Genomic DNA, 27205 nt, shown 5'->3' on the forward strand with positions numbered 1-27205 from the left:
ATGGTTTGTAATGAGATGATGAAACAAAAGTGTAAACTGCAATTAAAATTTAGGAAAAGCAAACAGTGGCAGGATATATAAGAAGTCAGCACATACAGAGCTTCAACAACTACAAAATAGTCAAACAAATTTAGTTCTCGGTACACTAATTTTTATACTTAGCTCCTTTGAATATCTTAAAGGTTTCTTTATAAAACAAGTTCATTAGGGATAATACATAGAAAGTTTATACACAGAATGTATGCAGTTCAATGGAAAGAAGGAGTCCAAGAGAGCTGGGTCATTAAGCTGACATTTCTTGGGGTTCTGGAACAGACTACAGCGAAACCTAGGAGAGCAAGAACGGGACTGCTTTGTTTTTCCAGATATTGCAAGTATTCCACCTTTGACAGGGTACAGCCTTGGAAAGTATTTGAGTTTTTCTCCTCTGACAGGTTTATGCATTACACAGGTTCCGATTTTTGCAGGTTTTACCGTGCAATCAATTGACAACGATCCACGCGTGTATCATCTACAGCCAGTTTCCTGTCCAGGCTCAGCTTCCTCAGGCCTCGAGGTTTGTTCCATTAGCCAGCTGGTACATGCTTAAGGATCTTAAGCGGATCATAATAGCAGTTTAAATAAAACCCAAGTAGGAATGCAAATCTGGTGCAAAATCATCTTAAAATCCACAGTCAAACAAATTGGTTTTGAGTTAGCTGGGCCTCTGTTTCTTTGTACTCCCGTAAACGACTGGGCTTGAACTACGCCAGTATATACAGAAAGGGTAGCAAGAAATTTAAGGCAACTGAAGTGAACAAAGGAGACTGAAAGGTAAATGAATTCGGAGGAATGTAGAAAGACGCAAGTTTTAAAAGAATGAAATCAGATAAGCTACACCTCAAATAATTGCTCAAAAAAAGAGTAAGAAACAGAGAGAGGCAGATGGATCTATACACACCTTTTTGAGAAATGCTGAAGGAAAGCTAGGGACACAAGGCTGAGTGGTCAGGTTTCCACTCTTTGTACCTCCCTCCCTCAGTCTTTAAAAAGTCACCCTTGATCAACTAACTGTAGAGTATAGTACCTGTCATATGATTAAAAAACAGGTTCAAATAAGGCAACGAATTGTTTAAGATTACTCTGAAGGTATGATGTATTCACACAAGCATGACTTGGTGACAAGGACAGAGACTTCTAGAAAATGGGCTGCTGTTGGCTGGGAACGCATTTGACATGCCCAGTCCATCGTCAGTGCTGAAGACAACCACTGTACAACTGAAGACAACCACTTTACAACTGACTTGTACGTCTTATTAACCATCAAGGTACTGGGTAGAATTTAAAAGAAATTTTACTGCAGCAATTTAAATTTCTTCCATAGTGGAGTGTTAAAGTTTGTGGGGGAAAAAAATGGAGCAATATAGCTTTACTTGAGATCTTTATCACAGAACATTTTGAGTAAAAACATACAGGTACACAAAAGGACAAATACTCTATGATCCCATTTTTGAGAAATATCTAGAAGAGGCAAAAGCATAGAGATGGAAAAGTAGATTAATGGTTACCAGAGGTTGGGGGGGAGGAAGAAATTGGGGGTTATTGCTTAAGAAGTACTGAGTTCTGTTTGGGGTGATGAAAAATTTATGGAAATGGATAGTGGTGATGGTGGCACAACATGCTGAGTGTAATTAATGTCACTGAACTGTACCCTTAAAGATGATTGAGGTGGCAAGCTTTTTGTTAGATAATATTTGACCACAACAGAAGTATCCTGGGATCACTGCTGGACATCTGCACAGGCCCATCAGCAGTAAGCAGTAACCAGTGGTTTGGTGATCCCGTGGAGTCGAATAACCAGAGGATAAAGTCTGGGTTCTTATTAGTCTTCTGATTACAGACATAGATGAACAAACTCAGAATATCCTTTAATTTCAGTAAAAGACCAAATTGAGTTCACCTATCAGCTACAAAGAGGGCTAAGAAACAGGAGTCTTTCAGGAAATGAAAAGAAATACTTATAAAATGGACGTACAAGCAGTTAATTTAGTAAATTATGTTAAATTTCATCATCTATATCAAGTACTTGCTCTGAAAGGTACTATAACTTACATGATGAGTGAGGCCCTGCCCTGAAAAGGCTTATGACCGAAAACTGCACATCAAATAAAGACCCGTACATATACTTTAAACACAAATACTGGATTATTTAAGGGAAGGGGGAGAAGGAAGTCCCAATATTTCTTTATTCATAACAGAAACAGGAGGAGTTATGACAAAAGTTATTTAATTTTTTCAACCAATGTCACAAAACAATTTGTGTATCAACTGTTTAATGAGAAACTAATTTGTTCTACAAGCTTTACCTAAATCTCAACTGGAAAAAAAAAAAGTTTACTTATTTTTTTTTAACAACAATATGAGTTGGAATTGACTTGGCGGCAATGGGTTTGGTTTGGTTTGGTTTGGTGTGCCAGTTAAAGATCGGATAATGGAAGAGCACGAATTTGAGTGGTGCGCTAATGAGGCTTTTTTTATTTCATGCCAATATGAACCAAAGAGACAGAAGAAAGGAACATTTTAAGGAATGCTAGAAAAATCTGTCAATGATACTGTGGATTGCTTTTTGCAGTGATGATAAAAATTAGCTACTTCACAGGGTTATTATAAGGAAAAAGAAAGAAGGTATTTTATGTGAATCTAGATGTTCTGTATCTTATAAGGATAAGAAATAAAATAGGCGTTTTTTGCTTGACCAAACACCTAGAGGGAGTTGTCAGGAAACTTGTCTTTTTTATCTTAGTTTCCCTATGCCTGGCACATGGTAGGTACTAAATTAAGACTTGGGTGTGAGTCTTGGGAAATGATAAAAATGCAAGGATTTAAAACTAAAAATACTCAGAAGAGGAGACGATGGGCAAGATGTAAGATGAGGCAAGACAAGGACGGTGAAGGCAAAGGTGAGAAAAAGGAAAACAATGTGTTACCTGGCGTGGAAATGGCCAAAGGCTTCTGCTTGAGCAATCTACGGTAGTGGCCAAATTTGAGCAGGCACACGACAGCACTGCACACCCTTAGCGTCATCAAGTGTTAGGTCTCATTGGGAAACCGCAGATACCGACTAAAGGCACAGGAACAGCTGCAGGGATGAGGGAGAGCTGATGTTTTTCCTGTCAGGTTGTGGAACTTAATCCTAGGGCTGCTTGAAAATCTCAGACAAGGTTTTCATACCATAACATCCTTTTTTCTTAGTGGGCTATCAATCAGTTACATGGCCTCTTGTTTAGCTTCTAATATCACTCTTTTGTTTTGTTATGCAAATAGGTAAAAACCTACTTCACTGATGCACGCTAACATCCTCTAACCTTCATTTCTTAGTGAAGTTAACCTTGCTTTGCAAAGAAAGCTCCTAGTGCTAAAGATCAAGGGCACTAATACAGAGACAGATGTCACAGTGGGGGCTACTGGCCTGTCCCTGCAATGCTTCGCCAGAGGGTACACTAGCTAGAATCACTGCATTCTGGGTACTGCTCCTTACCTGGCCTGTCCAGAAGGCTAATTTGGCAGAAACACCCAGAATGGTGGCAGCGCCGTATCTCCTGTTACACACATGTTGCAGCTCGGCCCAGGCTATGCCCTCTGTCCAAACTGCTCTCTACTCCAGCCACGTCCTTACCACCAGACACTCATCTCAAGCTGCCTCCTCCACAAAGCCTTTCTGGCCCTCCCTCTTTGTGCCACATCAATAGATACAACCTTCTTTCTTTCCCTTAAACCCCCAAAACCAAACCCAGGTCGATTCCGACTCATAGAGACCTTATAGGGCAGAGGAGAACTGCCCCATAGGATTTCCAAGGCTGTGATCTTTACAGAAGTAGATTGCCATATCTTTCTCTCATGGAGCGTCAGTCTGGTGGGTTCGAACTGCTGAGCTTTCGGTTAGCAGCCAAGCGCTTAATCACTATACCATTGGGGCTCCTCTCTTTCAGGGCAACTGAAGCCCTACAAACTTTTCTATGGTAGAATCTATTGCATTCACACCAAGAGGAAGGCTTTGACAGGTAAGTGTGTCTTTTCTAGGCACTTTTGTGTCTCAAATCCTTCCAGAACTCTGAAGCAATGTGCCCTCTAAAGTTGCAACCCACCAACCTGCATGGATTCAAACAGTTTTTCCTCTTATTCAGGGATGCAGGTCAGAACACGAGAAGGTTCTGTCCTAGGTTATGAACTGCACTGAGTGCTGCACTCCAAGTGACAGAGGTGTCCATGTGTGTTTGTGACACATGGGCTCTTCAAGCACTGAGCCCAGGTTAAAGGCAACTCTCCTTTGAAACTGACCTAGTATGTATTTAATATGCACCACTGAGGATATGATGAAAAATAATAATGGCAACAGTACTTAGGTACGATGTACTTTACACTTAATCTTCACAACTACGCTACCTAATTACTATTTCACAGATATGGAGCTGAAGAGAAGGTAAGGAAAAGTCAAGAAACTTACTGACGGCCACAACAGCAAGTAAGTGATAAAGCTGGAACGTAAACCCAGGCAGTCTGACTCTAGGGTCCAGGATCTTAAAACCCTTATACGATAGCTCTATTAAAAGCCATAAACCCTACCTCCAAGAAGCTCAGTGTAGTAAAAGAGAGGCAAGTAAAGAGATGACAGCCACATTTTACTGTGCTTATTTGTACCGTGATGTAAGTTCCTTGATGACAAGAACTGCTGTAGTGAAGTCCCTTCATCTGGACTTGAATGTCCTTAAACCTCCTCAGCTACCCACTTACAGATATCTCTGAGGGCGGGTTACTATTACAGAGAGGATTTCTTTAGTTAATAGTTAATATGTGTGTTGATCCTCACTAGCTTAGCTCCTAGAAGAAACTCTTACTCCTTAGTTTGTAAGACACCTATTTCACCGTAGGTATGTACCAACCTTATTTTCATATATATCAATAAATACTCTTATAAATATTTATTCTTAAATTCTGATTAGGGAAACATAAGGAGAAAGTACAGTTATTCATTTTCAGGTCATATTATAAAACTTGAGTGTGTGCCACAGCAAATTTTATCAAAATTATGAAGAAAGGTATCTCTTACTAAAAATAACTGTGGAGATTGTGGGGAGGGGTGGTGGTAGAGAATTAATCTAGAAAACAGTACATTCTAAATAGAAAAGCCCATGAATTCTACAATATCAGGAATAGCATATCTGTTGAACAGGTTAATTACTAAGTTTAAAAAATATACGCGTGTCCTACTGAAGTATTAGTTGGGAGAAATAAATCCAGGTACAGAATATTACGGTAAAACCAATTATTGAGTTCTTTTACTCAGTGAAAAGCAGTGGGCTATCTCTTTTAAGAGAATAGGTGCTTTGAAGAAAACTCTAGAAGAGAAAAGAACTTAAAGTCTAGAAAGATCAGTGTGGAAGGGAGCCAATATCAAAGAAAAGCTAATATGGCAGCTGCTTGAGTTTTCTGTTTTTTTTTTTTTTTTTTGAGTTTAGTAAAAGACAGGAAAATAAGGCAGAAGGTTGAAAAGCAGAAATACAAAATTCTAACTCTCACCAAATAGCTGTTCAAGGTGCAAAAAGAAGAAGAAGAAAAAAAAAAAAAAAGTAAATTGCATAAAAGAAAATATTCCAATATAAAGCCTCTACAGCTTTCTTTTCTGAGAGTAGAAGTCTGGCACACTACCCCTTGATAAACACACCACATTCCAGAAAAACCACCTCACCAAAAGCTTGGCCTGCAAATCACTCTCTTAATCCTAAAAGAGCTTTATTTCATACAAATGATCTGCAGTTCTCTGCAGACTGTCCTAAACAATGCTTCTGAGTTCTTGGACCTCGGCCCCGAGCAGGGCCTATTCAGCAGTAAGTCTGGTTGGCCCACTGTAGCTCTCTCCCTCAGTGGTGTCAAGGCTGCCGTAATCTGCTGGAAAACAAGCTGTCCACCCCTTGTAGATCTCAGTGTCTGACTCAGCCAGCGATTGTAAGTTACACTCAAAGCCAAGAGCCAAGGAATGGGAAACGTGAAGATGAAAGAAAGTTCGAGAACGTGGAGGATTTCCTAATCATATCAAGCTCTTTAAGCAGTGTTTAAGCAGAAACTAGCCTCTTGAAGGTCCTATTTCAAGATAAGTAATTTATCGGTCATCAACTGAATTAAGCTTTTTTTTTTTTAATTAAACCCACAAGAAAACATATCTATCCTTCTAATTCTTAGAGGTCCAGCAATGCACAACAAGCAGGAAGGAAGAGAAACGCTGCACCGCGCAGCCACCAGCAGAGGCTCACTGCCTGCCCCAGGGCCTCTGCAATACAAGGCAACGTCCAGCCAAGGCAGAGTCCAGCTGAAAAAGGCAAGAGATGATAAAAGCCCAAGAAATAAAAGGTGTGCTTCCAGAGCGAATGCTGTTCTCCTCCATGGACTGTTAGACCACAGACCTCTTCTTGGCTTTGAGGGAAAGTTCCTGAAAACGGCACAGTGGTTAAAAGCCCGGCTGCTAACCAAGAGGTCAGTAGTTCAAATCTACCAGGTGCTCCTTGGAAACTCTATGAGGCAGTTCTACTCTGTCCTATAGGGTTGCTGTGAGTTGCAATCGACTTGATGGCAATGGATGTCATTTTGGTTGGTACACACGACAAGATTTTCTACATCAGTAATTAAGGACAAAAATCTACTATGCCAAAATAATTTATTAAAGCCAATCAGTAAATTCTTTTTAAACCACCCTCCCGCACCACTGTCAAGTTCCAGGTTTTTTATATAACAATGAATTTAAGTAGGACAAGGCAATTTTTTACCCCATTTTACAATTAGAAAAATCTCAGTTAATATAATGTAAGGAACCCTGGTAGCACAATGATGAAAAGAGCTTGGCTGCCAACCAAAAAGGCTGATGGCTTGAACCCATCCAGCAGCTCTGCTGGAGAAAGGCCTGGTGATCTGCTCCCATAAAAACCCTATATGGCAGTTCTGCTCTATCACATGGGGTCGCTATGAGTCAAAATTGACTCGATGGCATCTAACAACAACAATATCCATGTAAGTGCTTTAGGGGAAAAAACAAACTATATTTCTATAACATAGTAGTTAAAGTCAGCCAAAACTTTACAACTATGCAAATAACACCTCACATTTACTTTTAAAGACTCCAAGGATGCCTCCTTCTTAGCTGGCAGAGGTTGTGGGGCCTGGTCCAATGCAAATACATTCTTACAGATGCTAAATTCAATGGCCCAAGGGGAACCGCTAAGGAAGCTGCAGAGAAAATTGAGGAGAAGGAACAGGCAGGAGTGGACTAAATCTCTATAGGAGAAAAGCTGAAGGTGAGGAAAGTTCCATTACTAACTAACTTAACCTTGAAATTAACATCATACCAACACAGGCTGTCCAAAGAAAGACACCACAGACAGGAACACAACTGGTCATTCTGGTGGCAGAAACCAGCTGTAAGACAATCAAGAGCAAGCAGACTCGAAAGTAGCACTTTCTTGTTCAGACTTATAAACTACTTACAGCGGATGATATAACCAAGAAGGAAAATATGAAAGCATATTCCACAGTGACTGTTTCCCTAGGAACGGAACCACAGCTACAGTTTAACTGGATGGAACAATGCAAACAAAGAGTTTAGAACTGAGCTAAAACAAATGACATACATAATTGAGACTGCAGGGGATAATTTTTTCTTTTTTAAATTGCTGTAAAAATATATATAACACAACATTTGCCAATTCAACATTTTTCAAGTGTACAGTTTAGTGATATCAATTACCTTAATTGCGTTGTGCAACCATCACCCATAATTGTTGCCAAGTTTTCCATCACCATAAACGGAAACTTAGTGCCTCCTAAACGATGACTCCCCATTCTCCCCTCCCTCCCACCCCTGGCAACCACTAATAAACTTTGGTTTCTATATATTTGTCTATTCTTGTTATTTCATACAAATGAGATCATACAGTATTTGTTGTTTTGATTATTTCACCCAGCGTAACATTTTCAAGGCTCATCCATGTTGTAGCATGCATCAGGACATTTCTCTTTATGGCTAAGCAGTATTCCATCATACATATGTACCATATTTTGTTTATCCACTCATCTGTTGATGGACATTTATGTTGTTCCATGATGTTGTGAACAGTGCTGCAATGAACGCTAGTGTGTACGTGTCTGTTTGTGTCACTACTTTCAAGTCTCTTGGGTATATACCTAGGAGAGGAATTGCTCGGTAATCTTTTGTTTTAACTTTTTGAGGAACCACAAAACTGTTTTCCACAGTGGCTGTACCATTTTGCATTCCCACCAGCAATGGGTAAGGGTTCCAAATTCTCCACATCCTCACAGACATTTGTAATTTCCGAATTTTTAAAAAATTTTAGTCATGCTAGTGGGGGTGAAGTGGTATCTCTTTGTGGTTTTGATTTGTATCTTTGTAATGGTTAACGGAAAACCCTGGTGGTGTGGTGGTTAAGAACTACAGCTGCTGACCAAAAGGTCGACAGTTTGAATCCACCACTCTCTTCAGAAACCCTATGAGGCAGTTCTACTCTATTCTAAAGGGTCACTATCAGCTTGAGGGCTATGGGTTTGGTTTTTTAATGGCTAATGACTTTGAGCATCTTTCCAAATGCTTGTTGGCCATTTGAATACCCTTTTTGGTAAAATGTCTAAGTCCTTTGGTTAATTCTGGGAGAGAAAGATCATGCTCATTATCCAAACAACATAATTTGGCCTGTTCCCAAGGTCTAATATATTTTTCTACTTACAAAAACAGGCACCGTGTTTTCAACATAAATGTTCAGAACCATACTTCCAAATGTCATCTGAAATGCTGAACTCCTAAATCCACAATTCTCACTCAGCATTTGCTTGATAGGTGCTGGGCTGTATACCAAACTTCTAGATTAATTCCTACACGCTCAGTTTTTCCAGAGATTCCAAATTCTAGTATACAAGCCTATTTTTTACTATACTTTTCAAGGAAAAGTATAAAAATGTAAGCTACAAGTTTGCCAAATATTAGGGGTTATCTGGTTTAACTTTGTTAGATAAAGCCAAGGAAATTATGGTTTAGCAAGGTTAATAACTTGCTAGACTATGTAGCTTTCTGATTAAAAAAAAAATTTTAACTCAAAATTATCAGTATTTCTTTTTGTTTTGGAACCCAGGATGGCATGTTTTCTTCATCCTGGGGAGAAATTATGAGGGTATATTAAATTATATTTTAACCTCGGGTCATCACCTTTAGAGGACAACACAACGTTTACCAGTGTGAACACTATCCCAATGCAACCATGCTTCTGATAGCAAGTTCTGAAACAGAAGTGAAGCAAGCTCCACCCAGCAATTCTTGTTGTGTGCCATCAAGTTGATTTTGACTCACAGTGACCCTATAGGTCAGAGTAGAACTGCCCCATATAGTTTCCAAGGAGCGGCTGGTGGATTCGAACTGCTGACCTTTCGGGTAGCAGACTGAGCTCTTAAGCATTTCTCCATGAGGGCTCCTGTCCACCCAGCAGTGGTTTCTAGGAAACCCGGCCCTAGTTGAACTCAGTAGTGCAGCTGGAACACATTTGGCCTGCTTAATCACATAAAAGTAGAAACCTATGTAAAAATTATCTAAATTATTAACATTAAAGCACAACAGAGCAAAAATCTTTAGTATGGAAATCACGTTCCACATTGGAAAACACTGTGGTACAGTGGGCGTCAGCTCCACTAGCCAACTGTGTGCTCTAGGGCAAGTCGCGTGCCTCCTCTGAGTTTGTTTCCCCTCTGCCAAACGAAGCAGCAATCTCTAACTCCTAGATGCCTTGTGAGGATTAAATAAGAGATGTGAAGGCCAAGCGCAAAGCAGTGCCTGTGAAAGGTCAGCTCCTTTTCTTGGAAAGGACAACATGGTTCACTTAGGTATCTGAACTTGGCAAAATAACACTTTTTTTTTTCCCATCACATGACCCTTTTCTTTCATTCATATTCTGTAAAGACAAGTTTCTAGAATATTACTTTTACTTTTGCAGTATCTGTCTTGATGCAGAGTTGGGGGACGCTTTTTTGGTCCCAATAATATAGAGAAAATTCTATCTTATTATGATAACTCAGAGGAAATTTCCTGTGTACAATGTACTTGATATCAAATGATCTGCCCTACTTGACAGAGCTAACAGAGTCCCTTGAGGAAACTCAGTTAGATTTCAAAGGGCTAACAGGAAGATGGCAGAGACCTAATTAAAATAGAATTACCTTGAACTGCCATGACCTATGAAATACATGATCAGAAATGAGAGAAATTATATGAAATCCTGCTACCTCACATGTACAAAAAGAAAGCCAGTGGTTCCTGGTTCTTCAGCTTTTAAAACAACTCATTGCTTTCATCCTTGCACCAGGTCCACTCCGTGCAAAGTGGGCAGCGGGGTAACTCCCTAGTGAACATGAGCAACACAGGGACACATTCTGGATGGTTTAAGCTTCAGAGGAGACTTTCTTACAGGAAAAATCCAGACTGGCCAGAATTACCCAATAATTGCTCTAGCTTTATATAAACCCATTGCCGTCGAGTTGATTCTGACTCATAGTGACCCTATAGGACAGAGTAGAACTGCCCCATAGAGAGTTTCCAAGGGGCGCCTGGTGGATTTGAACTGCCCACCTCTTGGTTAGCAGCCATAGCACTTAACCACTATGCCACCAGGGTTTCCATCTTTATATAGTCCCTAAAATATCTCTGATGCTTTTAGAAGGGGGATTATGCAGTGCCCACTTTCTGTTTGGAATCACGGACATGTTCAAGTCACCTTAAGAAAATGAGAAAGCAGCCACAGAACAAGAGAGAGAGAACAAGTCAAGCTCTGCCACTTAACTAGCTCTGTGATCTGGGGCAATCTCTCTCAGCCTTGGACACATCATCTGTAAATGAACTATTTCCACTATCCTTTCAGAGTTCTTCTGGGGGAATTAAATACAATTATACACGGAGCCCTGGTGGTGCAGGGGTTAAGAGCTATGGCTGCTAATCAAAAGGTCAGCAGTTCAAATCCACCAGCTGCTCCTTGGAAATTCTACTCTGTCCTGTTGGGTCACTATGAGTCAGAATTAGCTCAACAGCAATGGGTTATATGTGAAGAGGAGCCCTGGTGGTGCAGTGGTTAAGAGCTTGGCTATTAACCAAAAAGATGGCAGTTCGAATCCACCAGCCACTCCTTGGAAACTCTATGGGGCAGTTCTACTCTATGAGTTGGGATCGGCAACGGGTTTGGTTTTGGTCCACTAACCCATTGTCGTTGGTTTTGGTATACATGAGGAAATGCTTGAAAACTATAAAGCACTGTACAAACACAGGGCATCATTTTAAGAAGTTTTAAAAAATGATTAATGGTATCTATGAAGAGCGGGTTGCTATGAGTCGGAATCCACTCAATGGCACTGGGTTTGGTTTTCTTGCTTATGAGGAGCCCTGGTGGCACAGTGGTTAAACACTCAACTGTTAACTGAAAGGTCGGCAGTTCGAACACACCAGCCACTCCACGAAAGATGTAGCGGTCTGCTTCAATAAAAATTACAGCCTAGGAAACCCTATACAGCAGTTCTACTCTGTCCTGTAGAGTTGCTATAAGTCAAAACTGACTTGATGGCAATGGGTTTTGTTGTTGTTGTTGTTTATCTGTATTAATAAAACACACAGATATTATATAATATCTATCATGTGCATAGTGATTTATAGCATAATGCATTATCTCACTGAACCTCAGAAGAACCCTTTATGATCCCCTCAGCTGCTAACCAAAAGGTCAGCAGTTCTAATCCACCAGCCGCTCCTTGGAAACCCTATGGGGCAGTTCTACTCTGTCCTATGGGGTTGCTATGACTCAGAATTGACTCGAAGGCAGTGGGTTATTTTTTCCTTTTTTTTAATTGGTTAGACAACTAAGGCTTAGGAAGGTTGACTTGTCCAAGAAAAACAATCAAGGGGCCCAGATGACTCTAACTTCTAATCTGCTTTCTGATCTCATGTCCAGAGACCTTTCAACAAAAACCCTTAATTTATCCTACCTGTGAAGGTGTTTTCTACATTCTGAGGATGATCACGTAACACTTCGGTACATAAAAATAGATGAAAAAAAAAGTTACAATGAACATATTTAAAGATAATGTCAATGAGGTTTAATAATAAGGAAATGATATTTTCATGAACCAAGTATTAGGAAACCCTTATCTGAGTTCTTAACCAGATACTTCCTAACTCATCAACTCCTTTCATGGTTAACGTTTACAAAAAGCAGACCCATTTCCAACAGGTCTCAGCCTGAGCTTAAAAATAAATAAGGATTATAAGTCAACAATTTTGTCTCCCAAACTGGGGCATATGCTGGGGCAAAGCTTTGTTATCTTCATTGTGTGCTTGAGAGAGGCAACATAGGCAGGACCATGGAGGTTAAAAGTAGAGCCTCAGGAATCAAGCAGTCCTGGGTTCAAATCTACTTACTAGGTGTATAACCTCGGGCTGGTTATCTAACTTCTCCAAGCCTCAGTTTCCTCTTCTAGAAATGGGAAAAACACTATCTACCCTGAAGGAGTAAACTGGTTTTCCCACCTGGCTAAGTGAATCAGTCTTAATACTTGACAGTCACAGTTACGTGTCTGTAAGGCTGTCTGTGTTTGGCTAGAAATAGCCTGGTTGACATCCTCATGCCCTGGCTTGTTCTGACACACACTGCTCTCAGATGGGGACCAACTTATTAGGACAAGCAGCTAGAAAGGGAACCCTCTGCTTGCCTGCTACAAGTCTGGGCAGCAGACAGGGACACACCTACAGGCTGACACCTCTAAAGACAGGCATCTTCAGCAGAACAATTTCTAATCGTCACCCCTGAGAGCCTCTAATTTTTTCCACCTATTAAAGGACAAAGTGCAATCTTTACCATTTAAACAAATAAACAACAAAATGAGGAATAAGACTGTAGAACCAAGTTTGGAAGGCTTAGATTACAAGGTCTGATGCAGAATATAAATCTAACTCTTACTTTGACGGACAAAGAACATGACGACTGTACTGTTTATTGCTTACCTTCAGGGAATGCAGTGATAATTGAAGCTTACGCCCCAATTTTATATTAACCACTTTTGAAGAAAAGCCTTGTTAGGTATTCGAAGCACCAGTTTATGCTTAAGTAAGCAGGCCAACCAAGCTCTGAAACATTTTTAGATGAGGAATCTCAATGACATGTGATCCTTTACTTGCAATCTGTTTCAATTAAAATTTATTCTGAGAAGGATCAGGACCATAGTCTCATGGGACATCTCAGTCAATTGGTATAATCTAGTTCATAAAGTTATATTCTACAATCCAATGTGGTGAACAGTGTCTGGGGTCTCAAAAGCTGGCGAGGGCCATCTAAGATACAACTATTGTTCTCTACTTGTCCGGAGCAAAAGGAAAAGAAGGAAACCAAAGACTTAAAGAAGAAACTAATCTACAGGACAAATAGGCTACATGAACCATGGCCTCATCTACCCTGAGACCAGAAGAACTAGATGGTGCCCGGGTTACCACTACTGACCATTCTAATCATGGCCACAATATATGGACCCTGATAGAACAGTAGAAAATGTAGAACAGAACCTCAAATTAAAAACAAAACAGACTTACCGGACTGGTTAAGACTGGAGGACTCCCTGAAATATTACACTGAGATAACTCTTCAAACCTTGAACCGAAACTAATCCTTGCAGACATCTTGTAGCAAAGTAATAAACTGGCACGAAAAATAATAAATATCAACCATAAGTACTGTGCTCCTTTAAAAAATCACCTATATGAGGCCAAATGGTCAGCATTACTTGAAAACAAAGATGAGAATATAAGGGGCAGGAAAACAAGATTAACGGAAACAATAACCAGAACAAAAATAAGAATATTGACACACTGTGAAAAATATATTCAATGTCAGTGAAGAACTCGTGTAGAAATTATTGAATGGGAACCTAAACTGCTGTGTAAAAGTTCAGTGAAAACACAATATTAAAAAAAAAAAAAATTATTCTGAGATTCCATGTAACTTAACAAGTATGGTAATGGATATGGCGATGAACCAAATGCTCACCAGGACCCAGGGAGAAATGGAGACAGTATTCATCTTGTCGTGGAGCTAACGTAATGAAGATGGCACAGCAGAAGTCCAACAATAAAACTCTCCACTTCATACTTTGTTTTGTCCTTCAGGTGCTATCAGGTCACAGAAGGACAGGCATTTCTAACAATCTTCACCAAAGCAAGGGAAAGCCTATTTTCAATGGCAAAATAAAACTTAAGCAACCCTTCATCAGTTTTACTTTTTGAACTCCCCAAATCAACACCATGCAGCAGGTATACAAAGTGGAACAGGTGCTCACAAAACCAACACTGTCTGCCCTGCTGGCAGGTCTCATTAATGGGAAAGGTATTCACTTGCAGTCAACCAAATATGGCCCTCTCGATCCAGCACCTGCCTTCTTTGATATGAACAACTTATCTAGCTCTTCTTGACTCAGGTGGCCTCTGTGGGCTGCCCTGCCACTGGCCAGTCTCTGGAAGATCTGCCTGGTTCTCACTGTGCAGGCCATCCCTTTGGCCCTCTATCTTCTCTGGTCATTGACCACCTTCTGCCCAAATGAACTTCTAGGTCTGGGTCCTCCTGCAAGGTTCTAGTCTGTTTTCATCTACACATGCGGACTATGGAGACAGACATGCAACCATCAATCTGGGATTTTCAGCTCTGAAGCTTACAGAATAGTTATTTCAGCCTTTCCAATTCAGGTTCAGCTCTTAGGACAGCCAAAGCAAAAAAAAGAAATACAGACTTCATCTTCCAGTCATTCATTTGATATTTTCTGGACATCTATTACGGAGCTGTATATACATCAGTGGACAAAGCAGACAAAAATCTCTACTCAAGCGGAACTCATGCTATACCGTGTGTGTGTGTAACAAATAATGTATAATAAACACAATAAATAAGTAAATTACATAATACATTAGAGGACAAGAAGCGCTGTAGAAAAAATTCTGCAGAATAAGAGGAATTAAGAATGCTGAGGTAGGGGCTGCAATTTTAAGTGAAGTGAAAAGACTGTGAGAAATGCCACCTTCCTATCAGAAGTTCCATAATACAGTTCTTCAGTCCAACTAGATTGCAAGCTCTGTGAAAGTAGGGACCAAAAGAGATTCACCTTTGCATCCCCAGTGCTTGGAACATACCAAAAACCAAACTCACTGCTGTCAAGTAGGGCCTGCTATTTGTAACACCCAAAACCACTGCTGTCAAGTCAATTCCAAATGACAGTAACCCTGCAGGACAGAGGGAGCCTTGGTGGCTTAGTGGTTAAGAGCTCAGGCTGCTAACCAAAACGTCAGCAGATTGAATTCACCAGCTGCTCCTTGGAAACCCAGTGAGGCAGTTCTGCTCTGTCCTATAGGGTCAGTATGAGTTGGAATCGACCCGACGGCACACAATAACGACATAAGACAGAGTAGAACTGCCCCATAGGGTTTGCAAGGCTGTAATCTTTACAGAAGCAGACTGCCACATCATTCTCCTGCTAGCGGCTGGTGGGTTCAAACCACTAACCTTTTGGTTAGCAGCTGAGTGCTTTAACTACTGCACCACTAGGGCTCCTCCTATTTGTATGGCATACATTTACGAGAAAGCTGGTCAGGGATATGGACATATTTGGTATCGACAAAATAGCATACCTCAGAGTCAAATACTCTGAACTCATCTCCAAGTGAGGGGTGGCCTTTTATTTTAGACCAAAGTCGATAGATGTAGCACAGGATAAAGGTGGTGAAGTATGGCAGTGTCGAGGGCTCTTGGCGAGGCAGAGAAGGCATAAATGGAACAGAGTATAAGGTGAAGCATACCACCCCAGCTCTTCCAGTGAATCCCCAAGACAGACATGGTTCCTTGCCTCACTCGAGAATTTTGTTTTTCTTCTTGAAGCTTGTTACTGTGGTAGCTAGCTGAGTGCTCAAGTGTCAGCTGATGAGTGTACAAAACAATGCCATTACTAGTCATCAGTCCTCTCTCTACAGTTTTCTTCCCTGTTGTGGCAATCACCCCCAGATACTGATGTTCAATTGTGCATACATTCATTGAATCAATATTAATGACAGCCTGTGTGTCTGGCACTGTTTTAAGTGCTGGGGCACAGAGGCAAAAAAAATATATAAGGTCTTGCCCTCATGAGCTTATATTTAAGTGGAGTTAGAGAGTGAACACATAAAGATATAACATCATGTCAGATAACATCAAGCGCTATGAATGGCTAAAGCAAGAAGGGGATAGAAAATGATCGAGGTCTGTATGTGGGTGGATATTCCTATTTTAGAGAAGGTGGCTGTGGTGGGCAGCCTCAAGGGTGGACCCAATGACCCCTGGCTCTGGTATCTATGCCCTTGTACAATCTCCTCCCTTCAGAGTGATCTGGCTTACTGACTCACTTTTAACAAAAGCAATACAGCAGAAGAGATGGGATGTCACTTCTGAGATTATGGTATAAAAAGACTGTGGCTTCAGTCTTGTATCACTTGCCCTGAGGAATCTAGCTGCCATGTTGTAAGGCAGCCCTGTGGGGAGACCTATGGCGTGAGCTCAGAAGTGGGCCTTCTCAGACCTGCTGACAGCCACGGGAGATAGCTTGGAAGCGACTCCTCCACCACGCAGGCCTTGCGAAAACTTCAGCCGAGATGATGCCTTGATTGCAGCCTGTGAAAGACCCCGAGCTATAATTGCCCAGCCAAGTTGCACCTGGCCCCAACTCATAGAAACTGTGAGCTAATAAATGGAAATGTCCGTTGTTTCCAGATGCTAAAGTTTGGGGCAATTTGTTATGCAGCAATGGATTAATAAATACAGCAGTCAAGGATGGCCTCTCTGAGTAAACGGCTTTGGAAAAGGGCAGGCCATGTGAAGACTTAAAGGAAGAGAGTTTCAGGAAAGTAAAGGGCAAGCTTTAAGGCCCTGAAATGGGAACAAAGTAGGAATAATTGAGAAAAGTGAGAAAGGCAGTGTGTCAGGCAGTTGCAAGTGATGTTGTGGAAGGACAGACAGGGGCCAGCTCATGCAAACTAGCCGTAAGGGCCCTCTCAGACTCCTGAGACACATCCAATACTATGAAAACCACACTCTACCAACCACCAATTGGCTCAAGCAACAACTAATAGAAAAATAACAATAGCTAACATTTAATTGTACTAGGAATTGTGCTAAGTGCTTTATCTCATTTATTCTTCACAATAGCCCTATGAAATAGATATTATTATTAGCCCAATTTGCTAGGTAAGGAAACTGAGGCTCAGAAAGGTTAAGCCACTTGCCCACATTTATGAGCTAGGAAGTGGTGGAGCCAGGACTGAAACCAGGCCCTCTGACTTCAGAGTCCTTGCCCTTAACCTCTACACAACACTGCCTTGAAAGAGAGGGCCCTAGGAAGAAAGCCTCTCCCAGCCCCCTGAAAAAGGAAAAAACAAAACACAACAAAAACCCAACTCCAAACTGGTCCAGTCTCTGCCTGATTATGGAGATGCTCTAGGCCATTTGTTTTGCTCTCGGGGTCCTTTTAATACAACTGGTTGAGGCATATGGAAACCCTGGTGGCTTAGTGGTTAAGTGCTACGGCTGCTAACCAAAGGGTCGACAGTTCGAATCCGCCAGGTTCTCCTTGGAAACTCCATGGGGCAGTTCTACTCTGTCCTATACGGTCACTATGAGTCGGAATTGACTCAACTGCACTGGGTTTGGTTGAGGCATTAGCTACGAGTTTCTGGACGTTTGACCCAAATCAGTATGGTGAAGCTTAGAAAAGCACCCAGGTAGCTTCTCTTTTTGATACATGTTAAGAGCCTCACAAAAAGAAATACGGAATTTACTAAGGAATAATATTATTAGATAAAATGTCAATATACTCTATCTTATGCAGTTTAATCCTCAAGTGACACTAGACTGAGCCCTGGCTTCCTACCAATATTCCTTCCAGCTACCTGGCACCAAACCAGGTATCCATCTGCCACAGAACTTGCTTTTCCTTTCTACTTCACCTTTATCTTGAAGCTTGGAAAGGATTATAAATGCTCCATCAGAATCTCAACTTCTTCGTGAAACAAGAGAAACACAATCCATTTATCTCTTATTTCTATTAATAAATAAACCAAAGCCAAACCCATTGCCACCAAGTCGCTTTTGACTCACAGAGACCCTATAATAAGAATGCTATTTTAAAATATTTTTCTGAAAAGCAAAGGCTTTACCAAAAGCGAAAAACACAGTGCTGTCAAGTCGATTCTGACTCATAGCGACCCTACAGGACAGAGTAGAACTGCTTTAGCAGACAGATAATTTTCCATCCAAGGGTCCCCAAATTCATATTACAGTGCTGCCTTGGGCTACATGAAACAAACATGATAGCAGCTACTAAGGTTTTTTATTTTGAAGTTTTCACCTAGAAGAAACATCAACCAAACCAGCTTGTTCAACCCATGATACAATAACATGAATAGCTAACATTGACTGAGAGCATACTACAGGCTAGGTACTATTTTAAGTACTCTGAATATATATATATATAAACCTGTTGCTGTCGAGTTGATTCTGACTCATAGTGACCGTACAGGACAGAGTAGAACTGCCCCGTAGTTTCCAAGCTGCCTGGTGGATTCAAACTGCCAACCTTTTGGTTAGCAGCCATAGCTCTCAACCACTACGCCACCAGGGTTTCCTTGAATATATATCTCTAAATTAATAGTTACAGCATTCCTATATGTAAGTATTATTGTTATGCCAACTTTACAGGTAAGGAAACTCAGATACCAAGAGGTCAAAGAGGTTGTCCAAGGTCACACAGCTAAAAAGTGTACAGGACCAAGACAGTGTGACTCCAGTAGCTCAGCCTCTTAACCCGTATGCTACACTGCCTCAGTTATTTAGGCCCCAAAGATATTCAGGATTGCAAACACATTGACTTCTCTCCTACAGAATGTATACTTCTTTTCTCAAAAAAAGAAAAAAATTTTTTAAAGGCCCCATTAAAAAACTCCCTGACAAAAAACAAATGACAAAAGAAAAAACACAAAGAGTAGCTACTGAGAAATTTGGTTCTTTGGTTTGGAAGTTTAGGGTCATGGTTTAATGGGACATCCCAGTTAATTGGTCTAATAACGTGTTTAGTGTTTCTGTTCTACCTCCTAGTTCACTGTGTGGTGCCTGGGGTCTTTAAATCTTGCAAGCAGCCATCTAAGGCACAACAATTGGTCTCTATTCACCTGGAGCAACAGAGGAAGGAGAGTCAGGAATAGGAGGAGAAAATGGAATGTGTGGCTAATTGCCTCCATGAATAACTGCCTCCTTTACCAGGCCAGAAGAACTGGATGGTGCCCAGCTACCACTACTGGCACATTTTGATCAAAGATTTTATAGAAGAATCCTGATCAATAGGGGGAAAATGTAGAACAGAATTTCAAATTATCATGGACTTCAGGCTTTCTGGAGCCACAGAGGCTGGATGGACCCATGAAACTACTGCTCTAAGATAATCTTTAAACCTTAGACCAGAAATATTTCCTGAAGTCTTCCTATATAGGATCAAATTGGCAATAGCAACTCGAAACATTAGATAGGAAACTGAGGGGGCAGTGAGTTTACGTTAATTGGGGAGGAACAACTTAGAAAAGGAGGGCGAGAATGGTTACACAACTAGAAGAATGTAATTAATGTCACTGAAATGTATATTTAGAAACTTGAATTGGTGCCTGTTTTTGTTGTGTATATTCTCACTGCCAACAACAAAAATGCCCCAATATACATTAAATACCTACCAATCCAAACCTACACACAATATCCTACATACAATATTCTTCACTGTAAATATTAAGTAAATACATGAACAGATTAAAGGGCTGAAAGATCATATAAATTTAGATACTAATAAAAACCACACACAAAGCTGAAATACAAAGTTTATTCCTTTAAAAGCATTAATAATTTTGCTTTTTCATTGCTGGATAATCTAAGTTTATCCCTTAAAAATTTTTGGACTTATTTATCCTTGGTCTCTCTCTGCTCCAATGTTCTCTCTTCAGAAAGGCCTTCCTTAACTACCCAATCTCCTAGTGTCTTCTCTCCCCACCACTGTCACTTTTACTTCCCATTTATATCACTATCTGTAATTACTCTACATATTTATGCACTGGCTTTCAATTTTCTGACATGGATGAGGGGAAGAAGGTAAGGGTGGTTGCACTCACTGACTCCTAATAGTAAGAACAGGTTGGGAAGGAGACCAGATAATAAGTCCTGCTGTACTGGTTTTTGCTTCTGAGGGACGGACAGAAAAACAAAGGACATGGATACGGGAACCCGAAGACCTTTGGAGGCATTTCAACCCTTCCCTCACCTTCAACCTTATACTGAATCTGTTACTTTCTTTTTGTAAGCAATTTCTCGTATTCATCTTTTTATCTCCATTTCTACATCTCTGCCCTCCTTAAATTACACCTAGACTATTACAAATGCCCCCCAACTCACTGCTGTTTTCCAGTATTTCCTGCCTCTAATCCATTTCATACATTGGCATGGGACTGAAAAACAAAAAGCATTCCCTAGCTCAAGAATCTCTAATGGCTCCTCTACACCGGGAAAGAACACTATTTTACAAGTCTGCCAAGTTCAATGCTCACGAGTCCTGGAGGACAGACTCTATCTACATCTGTCTTGTCTGCAATCTCCAGTACCTAAGCTGAGGCCGGCACAGAGTGGGTGCTCACTTAGCAAGCAGTGCTTAACAGTGTTTCTCATCCATTCCACGCTGTGCTCAGCAGGGAACGCTCTGCACTGTACGTTAGAGCACTTCACTGTAAATTCAATTTGTTTTCTTTTCATATGGACAACTCTTGTCTGCCTTCTCCACAACCACAGAAGGCCTGTTAGGACAGGCTTATTTTTAGGACAGTGCCACTAAAAAACGAAACTAAACCAGGTGCCATAGAGTTCATTCCAACTCATGGCAGCCCCATGTGTGTCAGAATAGATCTATGCTCCATAAGGCTTTCAGTGGCCTTTCTTCTGAGGAGCCTTTGGGTAGACTTGAACTTCCAACTTTTGGGTTAGCAGTTGAGCTCGTTAACAGTTTGCATCACCAGAGACTCCCAAATGCCACTACTAGATACATAATTGTTGTGTAGATTAAACAATTATAAATCCAGTAATTTAGGTTTGGGAGGAATTTCATTACGGGGAAAGAAAAGGTGTGAGGGATATTAAGAAGACAGCCTTTGGCTCTAAATTATTCTAACCGAAAAGATGACGTTTGTCTAGTGATCTGGAGACTATCTAAAATCTTAGTAACTTTTTTTTTTAAATTTTAATCTTAGCAACATTTTAAAAGGAAACAAAAAGGGGGTAGGGAATGGTAGGCCATAGAACTTGATACGCTTCCCTATTTCTTGAAATGAAAGACACTCTGGGTTAGAATGTAGAGACGGCCCTTCATCTCCAGATTCTGTGTGAACCTTAGTTATACCAATTATCAGAGTACTTAGATGTTACAGCTATGTGCAATTTATAAATAGTTTGTAAAGTGCTTTGAAAATGGGAAGTGCTAGTCAAGTATTAAGAATTATTATCTTTTAAAAGCCTTTGGTATATAATCATATTATTTAATAATTGACTCATTACTTTAAAGCCAAAAACAATTTCTGATCTTGATCATTAATATTAGTTCATTTCGAGTGAAATGTCATTATGGAGCAAATCAGAGAGATACTGCTCGAGTTATTTTGTATGCACGTGTGTGCACACATACAGACACACACAGGTATCTCAACTACTAGCTGAAAAGTTCAATTCAAACCCACCCAGAGGCGCCTGGCAATGTTTCTGCTTCCGCAAGGTCAAAGCCTTGAAAACCCTATGGAGCAGCTCTCTGCACATATATTTATGACAACATATATGTTATATATCATATGTTGTCTTACATACAATTCATGTCCATCTCCCTCACCCTTTTTTTGACCAATTCAGTCTTCCCTCAGGTTTCTACAGATTTTATGGAAGTAAGATTCCTTCCTCCTTCCAGATGTGCCTTTTGGTTATCTTGCCTGCCCTCAGTTTTCCCCCTTCTGCCTTCTGAAGGTGTTCATTTTCTTCCACTGGCCACCTACAGATTCAAGACAGCACTCCACATTATCAGTGACACTAAATCCCAATTGAAGCAATGAAGTCACGTGATGCATCAGTGGTCACCAGTGGGTGTCTTTCCCACGGGTACTGGTAAGAATGACTCAGCCTGTATCATTCTACGCCTCTAGGTTGACTTATTGAACCATGGTGCAGTGGTTAACAAGTCAGGCTGCTAATCAAAGGCTGGCAGTTCGAATCTACCAGCTGCTCCTTGGAAACCCTATGGGGCAATTCTACTCTTCCCTATGGGGTTGTTATGAGTCAGAATTGACTTGACGGCAACAGGTTTTTGTTTTGTTTACATCTTCCAACAGGCCTTGGTTCAGAGGTACTAAACTCTGTTTACTATTCCCATAGGGCTACTCATAGGCAAAATTTTGTAAGAGGCAGAGAAGGTTTTGAACCTCTTCCACCTATCCCTTTAGGGCATCTTTGAATGCTAATTCCCATAAACTGACACTGGTTTTCCAGAATCCATGACTGTCACCCGAAGAATATTCCCTATCCTTGCTCCATGTCTTTAATCTTTCTCATTCCTGCTCCCATCTAAACTTACCTCTCCAGTGTCCTTTGTGTGTTTTCTTTATTGGGAAACCCAAACTAAGCCATTCTTTTGTTCAATGAATGCTAATGTTTGTTTACCCTTCTTAGGCACTAATGTTGCCCGTTCCCCAAGAACCTCCAGAACATTAACTCCAATTGACATTTTTCTGTCCTCTTGATTTCATTAACATCACTTTCATCTTTCAAAGTATTGGCTCCCACAAGTTCACTCAAGTTAGTAGATTTGAGTGAACAAAAGGCTACGTGCCATAATTACATACATAGGTTCATCCAGTATTTATTAAATGTCCACTATCGTTTTTTTCTCTGTCAGGCATTATGCCAGGCAACGTGATCACGAGTTAGTATACCGGGAAGACAGACAAATAAAAGCACTAACAGTAGCACAGTAAACATTAAGACAAGGAAACATAGGGTGTAATGAAAGCACTTAAGCACCCAAACTAGGATGGGGAGTCTGATGTGTAAGTTTTGACGGAGGGACTAAGTGTTCCAGGAAGTGGAACAACATAAAGGCCCCAAAGAGCACTGCGGCGGGGGAGGGGGGGATGGAGGCTAGAGTGCTTGGGTCCAAGGGTTGACATGTATTTAGGGTCAATGAAGAGTCGAGCTGGGCAGGGGTGGGACAGGCACAAGAGACAAACTGAAGAGGTAGACAGGACAGATTTTGGATGGGATTCACTAATATTTCAAGTTTTCTGGAAAAGTTATTTTCCCTAGGCAGAATTTTCCTTCTTCTTACTTTCTCTTGAACGATGCTTTTTCTACGTAAACCTGAGTTATTCTTAGAGACCTATCTAAGAACTGAAAAGGTTACCTGTACATTTCAGTTTTCTCTTCCTTGGAAACCCTGGTGGCATAGTGATTGAGTTCAGCTGCTAATCAAAAGGTTGGCAGTTCGAATCCACCAGATGCTCCTCGGAAACTCTGGGGTACTTCTACTCTGTCCTATAGGGTCACTATGAGTTGGAGTTGACTAAACAGTAATGAGTTTAGTTTGATATAATAAAAACCTTTTGGCCAACTTAGGTCATTTTCTTTTTTTTATGGTAAATATATATGTAACAACATATTTGCCTTTTCAACATTCTTCAGTGTACAATTCAGTGACATTAGTTATGTTTATCCTGTTGTTCAACCACCACCATTATTCATTTCCAAATTCTCCTATCACTTTTATACTTAGGGCATTCCTGACTAAATATTTTATCAGTATCCTGAAATTCAAGCAAGAAACTGGCATCTATTCTATAAGAGCTCCCACAAAGATGGAGCCTGACACCACCTAAAACTCTCATGGGAAAGCAAAACTCATAAAATTCTTTCAAATTATCCCCCAACCTTGCCCAATACTGCAAAGGCTGTAATTCTCTAAACATACATATATATATATATATATACACACACACATACATATCTATATATATATATCTATCAAGAAACCAAATTTTCCTTTCCTTTCCTTTTTTTCAATCAACCAGTCTATCTGGGGCTATGTTCTACTGCCCTTCCTCCTCCAAATCACAGCCATGAATGTGTACTCCTTTTAAGTCCTATGATCAAAGTCCTTGTCTAAGGCCTGGTTTCCTTATAGTTTCCTCACTATCAGTACTGGCTCAACTAAAAGAAAAAGAAAATTCATCCTTGGGTATCATTTGGCTACAAATAACAGAAACCACTCAAACCAGTTTAAATAAGAGGGAATTTATTCAAGAGAATACAAAAATACTTGCAGGGAATCCAACAGCTGCAATGGGTCAATAGCTAGAAGCACACCTTTCTGAAGGCTAGATCATGCTTTAATCACACAATTCTACTTCTGGGTTGTGCATGATCGTGAAGAAAATATCCTAGAGTATCCTTGTCATATGGTGCATAAGGGGCTAGAATGTAGACTCATTTCTGATTGCCTTTTTGGTCCTTATAGTCCTTTATGCTTGCCTCAAACTTGTCAAGCACATGTTGGCAGACACTCATGAGCTCATTCAGGCCTCTCTGAAACAGCTCAACGGCTGGAAGACCACCTCGTGTCTGAATGCGTAAATTGATTTTGCTCTCTGAAGGATGGGTCGTAGTGTAACCACAAAATTCCACTTCTGGGTTCTTCATGATCATGTAACGAAGAGAATTTCCTAGGGTATGGTCCTCTTCGTGCAATACAAATGTCACACAGTGTCTATCTGTTCCAGCTGCCTGGACCATTTCCAGGGCAGTCTTCCTCTCGCCTTCAGCCACTGAGGTCTTCGATCCTTGTGTTTTTCTACACACACATTTTTTATAAAAATGAGATCATACTGAATAGTTTTCATAACTAGCTTTTTTTCATTTACCAATCACAATTACAACACATTTTTACTCTAATCCACTCCAACCACACAGAACTATTTGTCTCTTATTTTCCTGCCTCGGCAAATTCATTTAACCAATATTTAAATTACTGCCTCCAGTTTCTCCCTACTCCATTTGACCCTCCATAGGGACACAAGGAGAGCCTTCTTAAGGCACAAGCATAAATGTTTGCTAAAATATTATTTTGGTAGAGTCACAAGAAAGAGATAAGATTAGAATAGGGTGGGCCCTGCTGGAGGATGAAGAGGGCACTGAAAGCGATAGGAAAAAAACATACTGCTTAAGTGTAAATGTCAGATTTAAGTCCACAGATTATCGACATGCAGGCCCAGCTATGGCTTCCCTTTGCAAGAGGTAAGGAAACTAGAGGAATGGAAGGTCTGAGAATAGTCAAGCAGGAGGGAGAAAAAGAACTCAGCACATAGAGAAGTGGCTTTACTAACAGTCTGCACAGAGAAGCTCGGGAGCAGTAAACACAGGACTTGCTTGGGTCTGTGTGAACACCCCAATACCATCCACTCGGGAACAGTGGCCTGGTGCGGAATGTCACCCGTTAGTTTTATTTATTCCTGCTGTTCTAAGGCGGGAGGAGCAGCTCGGGGGCTTTGATCTGGTCTCATAACTTGTCTCCCCTCCTTAATAGCTACCAGTCTACGGAGCGTGTCCATTCAAGCCATCCATGTCTCTCACCCTCTCTCTCTTCCCCATGGCGGGCCCCCTCTCCACCCAGGCGTCCACGTCTATCCCCCTTTCCTCTCTTCTCGGAGCCCCGGGTCAGGCCCATCCTGCCAGGCCGGGCGCGGAGGCCGAGGCCCCGGCCTGGCCGCGCGCCTCCTGCCACCGGCTCTCCGGCCCGAGCGCAGCCCGCTCCTCCTGCCCGCTCGCCCGCCTCTTGGGCCGTTACCTCTCCAGCTCCTGGTCGTCCTCCATCGCGGCGGCAGGTTCCGGGCTCCTCAGGTGGTGCTGGCGGACCGGAGGCTCTGCCCCATACCGCGCAACGTGCAGGCGAAGCAGGAAGGAAAGACCGACGGAAGGAGGGGAGACGGAAGGAGAGAGGAGGAGCCGCTTCGGCGCGGCAGGGCCCGGCCGCTGGGCGGAGCTTAGAGGCTCCGCCCCGGCCCCGCCCCCGGCGCGAGGGGGGCGATGGCGCGAGGCCCGCCCTGCTCACCAGGCGCTCCCCCTGCAGCCTGTCCGCAGAGCGGGAGGGGCGGAGAGGTGGGGTCCGGCGAAGGCCTTACAGTGAGGCCGGATACAGGCCGGTGTATGCCGGAGCTCAGCCCTGGGCACCTTCCCCCAGGTGAGGGCCAAGGGGGCGGGGCCTCACCTGCCGCCCCCTAATCACCTTTCTTAAGAGTCAGGCCTCTTTCTGTCTTGCTGTTAGACCCATGAGGATAGTGTTGCTCCCAGGCTGGCCCCTCCCGGCACCCCAACCCTCAAGGGGCTTTCATGGGACGACCCTAGGAGCACTCAGCGGGTACTGAGGTCTCTGCAGATCGCATTAAGTTTATCAATACACTTTTTAAGAAAGGAAGGAGGTAATGTGGAAAGAGAAGAATTTCAAACAAAATGGTTTCAGACAGTATTTGTCTCGTCGGAGATCTTGCAGCTGCACAACGTCTCGATTAGGCCAAAGGACACGCGTTTGCCTTTATCTTGGGGGAGTGAGAGTTTGCAAGAAAACTGGTTTTCCCCCTTCCTACCCCTAGAATACGTCCATCCCCGCTTTGGGCTTCTTTCCTGCCTTATCCTTTTGGCTCCTTAAACAACCTCACCTGCGGAACCTCCCTCTCACCTTTGTTCCCAGGTGCCCTGCCCCCGCCTCTGCAACCTTTCACCACCCGGAATCGGAGCTCTCCGCCCGCTTTCTTCCTTCGTTTCGCGTCTCTTCGTCCGCTCAGGTGCTCTTGTTCGTCAATAACCGGTTCTCCCTTCCCACTCTTCCGCTCCCAGCACCTCCCTTGCCCCCCGTCAGCCCCTGTCCACACCCCAGCTGTCCTCTCCCAGCACACCTACATTTCTTTTTCCTGCACCACCTGTTCTTGCCTCCCTCCAGATTTCCCTATATTTCCATCTCTCCCCCAGCT

The 27205-nt window shown here is 41.8% G+C and overlaps 2 protein-coding genes across 4 annotated transcripts in view; both read right to left on the reverse strand.

Moving 5' to 3' along the window:
• Positions 1-26134, reverse strand: part of LOC111751676 (protein POLR1D-like) — a 51535-nt gene extending 25401 nt beyond the window's left edge. The window contains exon 1 of one of the 3 annotated variants that reach the window (XM_023553148.2): positions 26026-26134. In XM_023553148.2, coding sequence (XP_023408916.1) covers positions 26026-26051 — 26 coding nt within the window. In that variant the 5' untranslated portion in view covers positions 26052-26134. Of the gene's footprint in view, positions 1-2966; positions 3085-9133; positions 9153-26025 lie in introns of those variants that run through there. The other 2 variants (XM_064275315.1, XM_023553149.2) reach the window with 2 other exon arrangements.
• LOC100671293 (RNA polymerase I subunit D) lies at positions 24461-26133 on the reverse strand. The gene is made up of 2 exons (XM_010593982.2): positions 26026-26133; positions 24461-25032 (listed from the first exon to the last, which is right to left on the reverse strand). The coding sequence occupies exons 1-2, from the start codon at positions 26049-26051 to the stop codon at positions 24669-24671; spliced, it is 390 nt and encodes a 129-aa protein (XP_010592284.1). The 5' UTR covers positions 26052-26133; the 3' UTR covers positions 24461-24668.
• Positions 26135-27205: the final 1071 nt, after the last annotated feature.

This window comes from Loxodonta africana, chromosome 23, assembly GCF_030014295.1.
Source record: "Loxodonta africana isolate mLoxAfr1 chromosome 23, mLoxAfr1.hap2, whole genome shotgun sequence".
NCBI lineage: Eukaryota > Metazoa > Chordata > Mammalia > Proboscidea > Elephantidae > Loxodonta > Loxodonta africana.

What these genes read in the sequence shown, in the direction of transcription:
- LOC100671293 (XM_010593982.2), bottom strand. Translation starts at nt 26,051, where the DNA reads ATGGAGGACGACCAGGAGCTGGAGAG. An exon ending in GACGACCAGGAGCTGGAGAG is followed by an intron (nt 25,033 to 26,025) that starts GTAACGGCCCAA and finishes ATGTGTGTGTAG; the next exon opens with AAAAACACAAGGATCGAAGA.